The 12,595-nt window shown below is 41.8% G+C and overlaps 1 protein-coding gene across 4 annotated transcripts in view; it reads right to left on the bottom strand.

Moving 5' to 3' along the window:
• The window catches only part of RGS7 (regulator of G-protein signaling 7), a 494,829-nt gene that overhangs the window by 269,805 nt on the left and 212,429 nt on the right, over positions 1–12,595 (bottom strand). For all 4 annotated transcript variants that reach the window (XM_019549803.1, XM_019549804.1, XM_019549805.1 and 1 more), the window contains exon 3: positions 1,206–1,302. In XM_019549803.1, the coding sequence (XP_019405348.1) occupies positions 1,206–1,302 (97 nt within the window). The remainder of the gene's footprint in view (positions 1–1,205; positions 1,303–12,595) is intronic.

Raw genomic sequence — 12,595 nt, 5'->3', positions numbered from 1 at the left:
GAGGTCAGCATTAATGGAGGAAAGGGGATCTCCCTTACCTGGACCTCCCCGTCCCATAGTAGGTATGGGCTGGGACTGATGAAAGACTGACGCAAAGTACCCATTTAATAGATTGGCTTTTTCCTGGGCATCAGTTGTCAGTTGCCCCATCTGGTTCAGCAGTGTTGCCCTTGCTTTTCCTCTGGCTCCCTATATATCTGAAAAGGGGCTTTTTATTGTCCTTGACACTGAAAGCTAGTTGGAGTTCAGTTGCAGCCTTGGCTTTCCTGGTTTGCTCCCTGCAGGATGAGATCAGTGCAAAATAATCCTCCTTGGAGGTGAATCCTGTCCTCCATCCTTTGTTTTTAGCCTCAGGAGGTCTGCTATGTCCCTGGAGAGCCAGGGGGGCTGCTGTGCCCTTTTGCTGCTTTTCCTCCAAGATGGAATAGACTTAGCTTGTGCATTGAGGATCACTTCCTTGAGGAGCAACCACTCTTCTTAAACTCCCCTCTCCCTGGGGAGAGGTCCCTTAGGGCCTGACTGACCAGCCTCCTGAGCTTGTCAAAGTCGGCTTTCCTGAAGTCAAGGACTTCCATGTTGCTGACTGACTTGCCAGCTTTACAGCAGATGGTGAAGGTGATCAGCTCATGGTTGCTGTCACCCAGCTTCCCACTGATCACTAGGTCACTGATTAGGTCATCCCCAGTAGCCAGTACCAGGTCAAGCAGCGCTTCGGCTCTCGTTGGCCCATAGACTTCTTGAGTCAGGTAGAGGTCATCCACATATGAGAGGAAGCTTTGCGGCCGCTCAGATTTTGGTGAGTGATCCTCCCATGAGATGGGAGTTATCTTCTTCATATATTGGACTAGACAAACAAGCAAACTTACTGCACTCATATTTTAATTTGTTTTATAATCAGATTTGAATGCAACTGTTACACTAACATACCGCCTTTCTTTAGTCATTGTCTTAAGTCACTGAACACTTTACAAAAAAACCTGTGTAAATCCTTTCCAGCACATAAGAAACTACATAACAATGCTCAACAATGGCCTATTATCCAACAATTCAAATTGTCAATGGATTCACATTTTCTGCCAGATCAGATATGTTCATGGATTTAAAAAAAAAAGCTTTTGTTAAATAATTTATTTCTGCATAAACACCCCTTTGTACTGGCTAGAGCCAAATCGTTTGAGCAGTACAAAACATACTTTGAATCTTACCTGAAAAGACACTGGGTATCTTGGAAAGAAAACTTTTAACTGTACGAATAGGAATCCCATTTTTCTCGTCTTGCATACGGGCTATGACGTCTTCCATCTGAACATATAGAAAGAAAAAGGAAGAAGAAAGAAAATTAGAATCTTCTTTCCCTGCCAGAAATTTATTTTCAGAGAAATCTTAATCCAGTCTCTCAGAAAAGAGTGTCCACTTACTGCATTTGACCGTTTTCAATTATATTTTATTTTAATAGGGTAAAAGGCCACAAGATCTTTATTCAAGGACAACATTAATACAGTCAGAGTCTGTGCTCTGATCTCTCTTGAGAAAGAAATGCTGAGGCAAAGCAGAAACTTATTTCTGAAGTGCTATAAACCATTGTTGGAAAAGGAACCTCACATTCTATTAATGTGATTGCTATTGTATCAAATATAAAAAAGCAAACTAGATTTCAGAGTATCTAAAGCAGCTACCTAGGTGCTCCCTCTCTCTCAGAAGCTTCCAACACCATGCTATAATGGCAGTGCATCTCATATACATTTTAGAAACTGTTACAGCTGTTTCCTCTATTTAAAGGCCCCAGGCCTTGATTTAAATGAGTTGAAAGTATTAGCTGTCTTGAAGCCAGACCCGTGAAGCTGTTTTAGTGATTTACACAGTGTTAAAAAAGGCTATTTGAAATTAAAATAAAGCTTTGAAGTCCAAAGCAAGATCTATTCTCTCTTCCGTCTTGAGATCAAGAGAAAAAATAGGAGGAGAGGGGGGAAATTATATGGTGGGTTTTGCCTCCCCCAAAACTCCTACATCTAGAACACAGTTCTGTTTTAGTGGCTAGCTAGAAAGAGTTTCCACTCTCCTTTTCATACTGGTTTTGGTATTTTTACTGTAGTAGATATTTCATGTCTAACTATATTTTAGAATTGATATAGTCTGCACCTACCACAATTCAAGCCAAAAAAATAGTGACTACCTTTGAAGTATGAGCAAACCATTTTCTTTGGAATTCCGTGCAGATAACTTGTATAATACAATTTATCAGTCTTTATCCTGCTCTGCTACATGCTTTATTAATATTCAGCAAGGTATACAAATTATTTCTCCACTTGTGTAAATTTAAAATAATCCTATTATTTCATCTTTAGTCTTCCCATAATGTCTAACTTCAATTCAAGCTCCAGGTAAAAAAAAACCATTTATTCATGACTATATATATTGTAGTTCCAAAGAATATTTGGAGAACAACTTCTTTTGCACATGCATATGTATTATGCATGAACAACTCGATGGTATTGATAAAACATAACACATATATACATGTGAGTACATGTTGTAAGTCAAGTGCAGAACAAGATGTAGAAGACTAATATTAATGGCTGCAGTTATTCAAAGTCACTGTGAGAAAGGGAGATGAATCAGCTGTGACTGTCAATTATATGAACTTATGAAAACAAGTGCAAGATGTGTATTTTGATCAACCTTATTTAGCAAATTGGTTATTAACAACAAATTTGAATATTAAGTATTTTTAAAGTCAATAGAAAAAATGCCATTAACCTCAATGGCAGTATGTCCTAAATATGATAGGTGCCTTGAGACATTAGGGCAATGGTCCAGGGAGATGGCAAGGGTTAACTGGTTTCTAAAAGCCTGTTTGTGACCATTTTCTTCAAGGCCCACTGTGTCTGGAACCGGCAGCCCTTGTGTCTGAGGCCAACGGACAAGCGGGCATAATGTGAGATGAGGTAGCATTAGGCAACAGTCTCTTGAAATTCCTGGTTTGGGTGAACAGACCTAATTAAGAGATGGGTAAATAAACAAATTAAGATGTGTGCATGTGATGGGTTTGTTGAAACAAAGAAACAGATATGCTGACAGGACAGAAGGTGGACAGTATAAGAACCACAGGAAGACCAAGCAACAATGCTCAGAGATAGTCAGAGGGAACAAAAGATAAAAAAGGATGGATTTCAGAGCAGGAAAGAGTCCCTGTGTGAGTGCAGCGGGGCGGTCAAGCCCCGAGACCCGCGGGGCAGAAGGCTCCACAGCGACAGCCCACCCATGGCCCCAGGGGGCGGGGCACTTACTCACCTGTTGCAGGTGTGAGGCGAAACCGGCTGGCTTAAAAGCCAGACCGGAACGAAGGAGCGGGGAACCAGAAGTGCCGGTGCGGGAGCAGATTACCGGCAGAAGCCCAGCGCAGCGGAGGCACACTGACATGTGACCGGCCCGTACATTCTGGGGCAAAGGTAAGGCCCTGGAGGGGCGAGACAACAGGGGCAATAGGCCCCGAAGTTGATTGTGGGAGTCGTGGCAGCCGGAGGCGCCTCACCACGGCTGGGTCTGCACGGCAGGCAGCTCAGCTTATAGGGCTGCTAGTCTCAGCCATAGTGCATCCCGGCAAGTGAAGGAATTACCCCAGGAAGGGGAGGACTCTGAGGGGACGGAAAGGAGTTCCCTGATAAAGGACGTTGGAACTTTATTGAAGCCAACTAACCATAGGAACTCGGGACCTAGTGCCCGGGAGTGGAACTGACTGTGTGACCCATGATTTGTTGATTTCGGGACTCGTATATTTAAGGTGTTGGCCTTCACTCTCTCTAAAGAGGGCGGAGAGACTGGAAGGCCAACTGTGATTTGACATGGAGGCCCGGGTGAAGGTGTAGGGGAGGAAGGAGCCCTCAAAGATCCCACCTCTGGGATAACTGGAAGTCTTGTTTTTGGACCTGCACGCATCAGAAGAAAACACTGAACCTAGGAATCATCAAAGTCGTGGCAGGCGGGTTCTGACATACGCAGCTCCGGGGATGGTACACTTCTGCCTGGAGGTTAGTGACCGGACGGGTACAGACCTTTTGATAACTGGACTCATTCACAGTCCCCAAAAAGAGAAACCAAGGCCACCTTGGACAAAGGGCACACACCACCTGCCTGTCTCACCCCCCCAATGAGTGTAAGCAACTTAGGAAGGGATTAGGGGGGAATAGCAGGTCTGTAGAGGGGAGGGAGTGGGAGAATCAGGAGAATCAGGAGGGCTACTGTATCTGTGGGACAGAGTTAGCAGGTCTGCAATAGGGGTTGTCTGCCTGAGGATGAAAGGGTTTGGGGTCTTAAAAATAGCCTGGTGAGGGGGGCTGGAGCATAGGAATAGCACAGCCTCAGGGCTGGGAGAGCAGCTGGTTTCCCAGCCCTGGGGCTGCACTGCAAATACATGCAGTTGTTCAACAGAGCATGTTAACTTGTCCTTCACTAAAGTTAGTTCACCTTCTTAGGGGAACTAACTTAGATTGGACCTGACATTTTTGACCCAATTTAAATCCCCAAAGTGCATGTAGATAAGGGCATTTAGATCAACTTAACCCTAGTTCAGTCAATCTAAACATACCATCTGTACGTACCCCCAAGGTTTTTCTGTTCTTACATAAAAAATGTCTCCCTTGCACATCTGACAAAGAAGTCACTCCAATGTGTTGTTACATTTCTGAAGTGAATATCCTTCATTCAGGAGGTTACTGAAGGTCTAGATTCTCCCAGTGTGGACTGACTGGCCTGATCACCATGCGCTGTTTATAATGTAAGCAACTCTGAAAGTTTTGAACCTTCGTATAACAAAATACCCATTTCCTAATTAGTTACAGTAGTTGTGGGATTCTTTGTATGTGATTGGTTAGACTACAAAGCTTAAATTGTCTGGTATCATCTTACAAAAAATAGCCTGAAATCCTTTGGTTTCTGCAATCGCTGTACAACAGTAAATACAAGAATTTGGGGAAACTGTAAAGTGAAAGAAAAACTTTTCGCTTAAACCTCCAAACATTTAATTCAATATATCTCAGTGCACAGCTAAACCTTTGTCTTCTGTTTTCCCCAATTTAAATTCAGCAAATGCATTATCTCTTCCACTGCAAAACATTATGCCCTCATTTAATTATATTTGAGAAACAGTACTTAAGACAGCTTTCCTACACTGTTCATCAGTATTGATTGAAACAATGTAAAGGCTATGATAGCTTAATTAAGGTGAATCCCTTTCTAATTTTGATCAATAAATCTGATCTGGAAAACACATTCTTCTGTTAATACCAGTGGTTTGCCTTCCTGGTGTATCACTGTTAAGTCACCTAACTTGATGCTCAAAAATGAAATAAAAATGACTCTGCCTTGTGACAGTATTAGACTGTGAGGATGATAAAGGAACTGTGCCTAAGTGTATAAACCAGAGCAGCTCTAACAATATATATGGGGGTTTTAGTTTTAACTTTCTTTTTAAGTAAGACCACCAACTTGTTCCTGCTCAAAAACACCCAGTGTACAGAAGGTCTCATGCTTTTTTGGGTTGGGGCAAGGAGGAAGGGGGTGGGGGAAACCACCATACAAATGCGTTTCTCTTGCTACTTTCAAAGCATCCTAATATGGAAAACACAGAGAATGGCTCATGTTGCAAAGTTGCTACAAAATTGCACTTTTATAACTAAAGAATCTGTGAATCCCATTGCTGTATATGGAGTGACATGGAGGTCACAGACGTATATTTGTAGCACAAAATACCCCCCTTTTGCACTGCAAAAAGAAAATATATATCTGTTTCAGTGGTTTGTAGAGGGAAAAGCATGTTACCTCTTCCCAACTGGAGTTTCTTGGCAAAAAGCGTAACATAAATGCAACTCTTGGTTTGCATTGCAAATATCTATTTGTATCATATCCACATCTCTGGCCCTATCTTAAGTGTCAGCAAGGGCACCAAGCAAGAAATCTCTAGTGATTGATTCTATGTGTGGGTCCTTGAAAGTCAGCTGGGTACAGCTCAAGGTTCCTGTAATTTTTAAATGCCATGGCTTGGGTGAAAGGGACTGTTAAAATACCTCTCCTGGAGTTGAGGCAAACATCAGAGGCCCGTGAAATCCTAGTTACCAAGTGTCATTCCATAAGTGGTTTCATGAGCTGAACTTCTCAATTAAACAATATCTGACATGATTCATCACAGTCGCCCTAGTTGAAATGTCATAGTACCACATGGGAGTCAATTAATTAGAAGACATCATCCAAATATAGAGCCCAGCCAAAATAAGGAAAGGTGGACATGGGTCATCTGAACTAAAATTCCCATGAGCCACCATATTTGCATAAACGACCACAGATTACATCAAACTGACCCAAAATGAAATGTTTCCATTCTGTTCATCAAGCTAAAATGAGACAACCAAGTTTGGCAGAATTTCTAACAGATATGTAGGCATGAAATATCAAGTTTCTCTAAGACTTTCCATAATTAAATATATCTTTTTTTTTGGTCCCAGGACAAAACAAAAATAAATTTCACAATATAAACATTTCCATGGGACTAATTGTGATTTTCAGCTAGGTTGATCCGTGATTCAAATGACAGCTTACAAGTTGCATCAAAATGGTCCTCAAACTAAATGCGGAATTCTGAGGTGCCAACATGAAGCAGTCAATCAACTACTCTCTTATGAAAAGAGAACTAGGTCAGTAAATAACCTTCCTGTAATCTCTCAATATGAGGAACTTGCTCCCAGTGCCTAGCCAGAAGTGTATTTCATTAAGCATTGGAAGGAGCTCCTGTATAATTCATGCTGGGAAGATGGCATTTATGATTGGTTTGGGATCCTTTCTAAATGCACTGTTTGCTTAAGTAAACATTTGACACGGTACTGCTAAAATAAAATGCCAGGAAAGTTAACACTGAAATCTCATCTATAGTGCTGCATATGAAAACTGTGAAAGCTTGGACAGTGTCTCTTGCATAAAAATGCAAGACAATGGCTGGGGCAAGACGGGGTTGTGGTTAAAAGATTGCCACAAGAAAATCAAACTCCACTAATGGCTTGCAACCCGTTAGGCATAAGAGAGAGTGGAGTGCTTGAGGTACCCAGTACAAGACCCATGTCATAAGATAACAACAGTCATAAGAACAGTTCTCAGCCTCCTACCACACTTGAGAAGTGACGGTTAAAAGTATTGGCAGAGACCTAACACACTCATTGCATAAATGTAACAAGATTCAGAGCAAGCCAGAAAGGTGGCTTTCTGTAGGAGAAACCTACAAACTACATTTATGTATCCATTGAGCTAAGTGTCACTAAATAAAACAAAAGACCTAAAGTATCCACTTCAAAGCAAAGTGTGTAAGAGACAAAAGCCAAGGTGCACTGAAAACATGACTAAGTATATCCTGGTTAACACATTCCCTGTATTTCCGAAAGCAAACTTCCAATATTTGTCTAAAGTTCTATACTAAATCAGTCTATGTGACTGCATCTAACCTAACTCATGCTTATTGTCCCCAGTGGCCTTTGTTCCTCACTACCTCATATTTGCATTTATTAATTAAGGTATATTTCTCAGAATAGGCACTCAGTCTTTAAATGCTTATTGTGCTAAACCAGTATGTATTATCCTGAAACAGACTTCTATTGTATCCAATGGTCTCTGAACTTCTCTATCTCCATAAGCCATTAGATGCTGCTATTTATTAGGTTCCATTGTTAAAATAACTACTAAAAAACAGTATTCTGTGATCCGCTTCCTAAAGATATCTCATTCATCAATAGCCATCCTATTTGATTCCAAACTGATCGAAAGCTTACAAACTTCACAAATACACAAACAAGATACAATTGTGTAATACATTAATTCTGTCCTTGCCTGCTTTGTTCGGACTCTGATTAACCAACTGTCAAGAAGGAAAGCTTTGAAGCTATGCAATTAAAACAGTGTAAAAAGCAAGACACTGCTAGCAAGGTGTTGGTGCAGTCCAGGGAAGATCAAAAAGCCATCCTGTGCCACCCAGCCAAAAGTGAATGATCCACACCATGAGGCTGTACAAGAACTGCTTCTTGCCTGCTTTGGGTAAAAATCTTTGTGCAGCTAAGATAATACTAAGGACTAATAGCTTATTTTACATTGGGAAAGAATATTTTTCTGTTATTTAGTTTTGTAACTTGTTGGTAGTAGTTAAAGCTAGCCTTTCTGCTATTCTACCGAGTGTTGCGTCAGTGCATAAAGCAGTAGGTTAGAAATTCAGTTTCTAAGTGCAATAATAGTATGTGTACAAGAGAGAATGTCCACATGGCAAGAGTTTGAAGAAAACACTTTACACTATATACATCTCTTACCTGCTTCTCATTCCTTGTCTTCCAATTTGTAAAGACAGTTTTTGGGCACTGTATGCAAACCCTGTGCTCCAGCAAATCTCCTATAAAGTGCAGTAGAAGTTCGGCTCATGCAACTCAGCACCTTCAGAGTGAGAACAAGCATTCACTGGACCTGTTCAGGTTTAGGCAGCTTACTTTAAGCTGCCTAAACCTAAACTAGAAGCAGCACATGCAGGCATTCACCACTGTTGGAAGCAGTATGGGCAGGCCAAGATAAGTAACCTGGGGAGACAGGGGTACTGGTGAGATCTAGGTGAGCTGGCAGGTCAGCAGAGGGAGCTGACAGGTCCAGGCAAGAGAGCAAGTGGGTCCATGGTGGAAGTAAAAATAGCCCAGTCGGGATTGTGGGGATAGGAACAGCGCAGTCCTGGGCTGGGCTTTTCCAGACCCAGGGCTGTTCTGTGAATGCATACAGGCATTTGATAGATCAGGTTAACCCATTTTACACTGGTTTAACCAAGATCAATCTAAAGTTAGTTCACCTCCTGATATGAACTAACTTAAATTGGGTGCACAGTTTTTTGGGCAGTTTAAGCTGCGTTATTGCCTTCATGCCCAAGGTTAGGTAAATCTAAATGTAACACTTGTATGCACCCTAAAGGCACAAGCTTTCCTTTTTCTTGCTCCCATGAATCACCATTGTGCTTCAAACATCTTGTTTTCTAAATTAACATTTAAATGTATTTATTGCACCTTACAAAATTATTGACAAATACAATGTTTTGGTTTGTATAGCAGGGTCCCACCCCAGGGGTAGCTGTGAAGCCCCTTGAAGCCCTTCAGCTCTTGTCTGCTTTGCTGTCTTTGGGCATCTTCCCTTTTCACATGCCATGCCTTGATGTAGCTGTACTTAGAAACAGGAATCTACACCAGGGCTTCCCAAGCAAGATCTCACTCATGAGCACTGGTGTCGCTGCTCTTTGCCTTCAGGGCCAATTATGTGGCCACCTCATCTCCCCTCCTAGCCATGCCCAAGCCTCACAGCTGTTACTGATCACTTTTTCATGCCTGCACTCTCTGCTCCTCCCAGGGGCAAGCCTCTACCTCCTCCACCTAGACGCAGGCACTTCACCTCTCCTGGCTACTCCCACATGTGGTCCTGGGTCTTTGACCCAGTTTCTGCCTCCCCCACCTGCTGGGCCCCTGTCTGACTTCATCCTGCTCTGGAGTTCAGGTCCTTCTTATACTTGCAGATGGGTTCCTAACCCAGGCCAATGCCCCTCCTGGGCTACAGATCTCTGACCCTGGTTTTCTCTCATCACAGATGGATTTCTACTCCTTGGCCTTGGCTCCTATCCTTTGGGCCTTGGCCCCACTCCCAAGCCACTTGAGACCTGCACCACCCCTGCAGTCTCAGGGCATTTTTATTCATGTAGGCACCACAGCACTGGCCACTGAGAAAATCGCAGTGGTGCACTTTTGAACTAAAGTGCATCAGAGTTGCTTTAGTTCAAACGGGCACTGCTGCCATTTTCTGTGTCCTGAAGTGCATTTCACCACTTATACAACTGCAAGCGGTGCAGTGCAGTTTGCTTCAGCTCGCATGTAGAGCAAACGCAATTAAGTTTGTGTATTAATGCCCTCAAACCCTAAATCTCTGATCTTGCTTCCCCCCCATTCAGATGGTATCAGGAGCCTTGCTGCTGCTCAAAGATTCTTCCCTCCATGGCTCTCAGGGCTAGACTACCTGCCCAGCTCAAGCCCTTGATATACATCCTCCTCAAGCCCAGCCCCTGGCTGGTCAGGTGACTTCCCTGATTGCTGCCTGAGCTTTCTAAGAAGCCTTTCCTCCACTTAAAGTAGCAAGTGCCTTAAGTGCCCTGTTACAGTTTGTCTTCCAATAACACTTAAAAATAAATAAAGGTGGCACTGTTTTTACACCTCCCTTTCCCCTCCACACACACACATTGTCAGACAGAGACAAAACTAAATGATAGAGATTAAGTCTTTGTTCATTACTTTTAAAGAACTGATGCTGTTTCATCATTTCCGCAACAACTATCACAAGCTCTTGGTTATTGCTGAGAGTTGCTCAGCTATAAAAAGTTTATTCTGATCTGGTTGAGCTATACAATATTCCCATTGGTCCTATTTTGTCTGTCTACACTATTGGCATTTTTTTAGGCCAAAAACTTATTTGATTTGGTTGCACTTTGACAATTCAGTAACACTTAGGTTATAGCATTTAGGAACAACGAATTTCAATTGATTCTTTGCTGTATTTGCTCAAATATGTTTTACTGACAAAACAATATTGTGAAAATGTAGCATTGGTCAAGATCAATGAGTAGAGCATAGTACAGAAAACAAATATAGACCATAGCCACGTGTTCTTTGTACTGATCAATGTAAAAATAGAAGGCACATACACCAAATAGTCCCTTCCCCCATATCCAATTGAAGCAAATGGCAGTCCTTTTTCAAGGACAAGCAAATAACATTTTTAACACAAAGAAAAACTGCATGAAAAGATTTTGACCCTGGGATTTCAGTGAAGTGCCTCAGCTTATACAAGTCATCATCACGCAAGTGACCTTACTTTAATAGACCATACATTCCACTGAACAGAAATACTCAAATCCAGTCTCACTGAGTACACAGAGTATTCAAATTAATTTTCTACCAATTCAAATGGCATTAAGTACTGTACTGTAAGGAAGACCATTCTTCATTTTATTAGGAAGAATTCTCTGGGAGAAGGTATTTGAGCAATTTACTATTCCAATATTAAAAAAAATAAATTAAAATACTTGTCTTCTGTGATAGTATTTAATATCCTTTATACTTTCAGCATACTTTTGGAGAAAGATCATCTGGAAAGTACACAGTTTGAGGTCTCTTGACAATGTAGAGATGAAACAAAGTTTGAAGAAAAACAGAGAAACCAGATAGTTAAGCCTGGAGATGTCTTTTTTTTTTTAAGCATTAGGATTTCAGTCTATATTTATACCAGTTTGTGCTATGATCCAAAAGAACTCAAAGACAATTTTAGCTGATGCAATATTTGAACAAAATTCTTTAAGGTACCATAATGTAAGTTCTCTAACAAGTAAGGTTGGCCATTCAATAAGTAACCTCTAACACCCCAGTGACAGCTGATGCTGAGTCAATATGTCATCATGGCATGGCTCCCAGCATCTGCAAACACCTGCACAACCAAGACCCAATCTATGATTATGCAGATTAAATTAATCCATGTGATCATATATTGAATGTGGCAAATGTGTATGTATATAAAATTGGAGTGGGAGCTGATGGGTCTGTGGGGAAGGGGATTTGCCTGCTTTGGGCAGAGGGGAGGGAGAAGGCAGTAATCAGAGTGCTAAAAATTGCCAAGTCAGGATCAAGGAGGTAGAAACAGCACAGTCTCACAGCTGAGGTGAGTGACTAGGTTTTTCCAGCCCTGGGGATGTACTGTGAACTCATGTACATGTGGAGGCATTCACTAGATGGGGTTAACCCAATTTAAATCAATTTAAAGCAGGGGTGGGCAAAATATGGCCTGTGGGCCAAATCCAGCCCGTGGCATTACTTTGACTGGCCCACAGTGGGTCTCTCAGTCCTGCCCCAGGCACCATCCAACCCGTGGCACATCCCACTACCCTTGGGTGTACAGCAGGGCTGAGGTGGCTCTGCCACTGGGCTACCTTTCTAGGCAGCCCAGGCAGCAGTAGCTCCTTCCAGCTGCCACCACCAGCCCTGCAGAGACTGGCAGAGGCCCATGTGCACTTTCGATTCTAAAGTTAGTTCACCAAAATGTTTTCTTTTTGTCCCAGTGAGGAACAAAACCATTTTCAAAAGCTTCAAAGTCAAGTGCCAGTATTGAGGAGCATATGAAAACATAAACACATATTTTCATAGACCAGAAAGACTGACTGAAACTATTCACCACTTCCAAATACTGAGGTGGAAGGTAGCAAACAGTGTGTATTGCATCCTGAGTTTGCATCTTTGAAAGTCATCTGCAAAACCGTTGGCTACTACAAGATAAAACTGTTAATAGCTAATTTTTCAAAAGCCATACTCTTCATGAAAGTATCTATCCTGACTTTACGAGCCAGTCATTCCATCCCAATAAAATTAAATTTCTGTCAAAGCTCTGGGAAAACTTTCCTACTTTATCTGTATCTGTTGTTTTATACATGTATTTATTCAAACATTGTTGCTCATTTTCCTTGCTTTCCAGCTAATCTCCAAAAAAATTAAAGCCACATGACCTC

Source organism: Crocodylus porosus, unplaced genomic scaffold, assembly GCF_001723895.1.
Source record: "Crocodylus porosus isolate Cpor-Errol unplaced genomic scaffold, CroPor_comp1, whole genome shotgun sequence".
Classification (NCBI taxonomy): Eukaryota; Metazoa; Chordata; order Crocodylia; family Crocodylidae; genus Crocodylus; species Crocodylus porosus.
The sequence above is the reverse complement of the archived record's forward strand: the minus strand, read 5'-3'. Positions and strand labels throughout refer to the sequence as shown.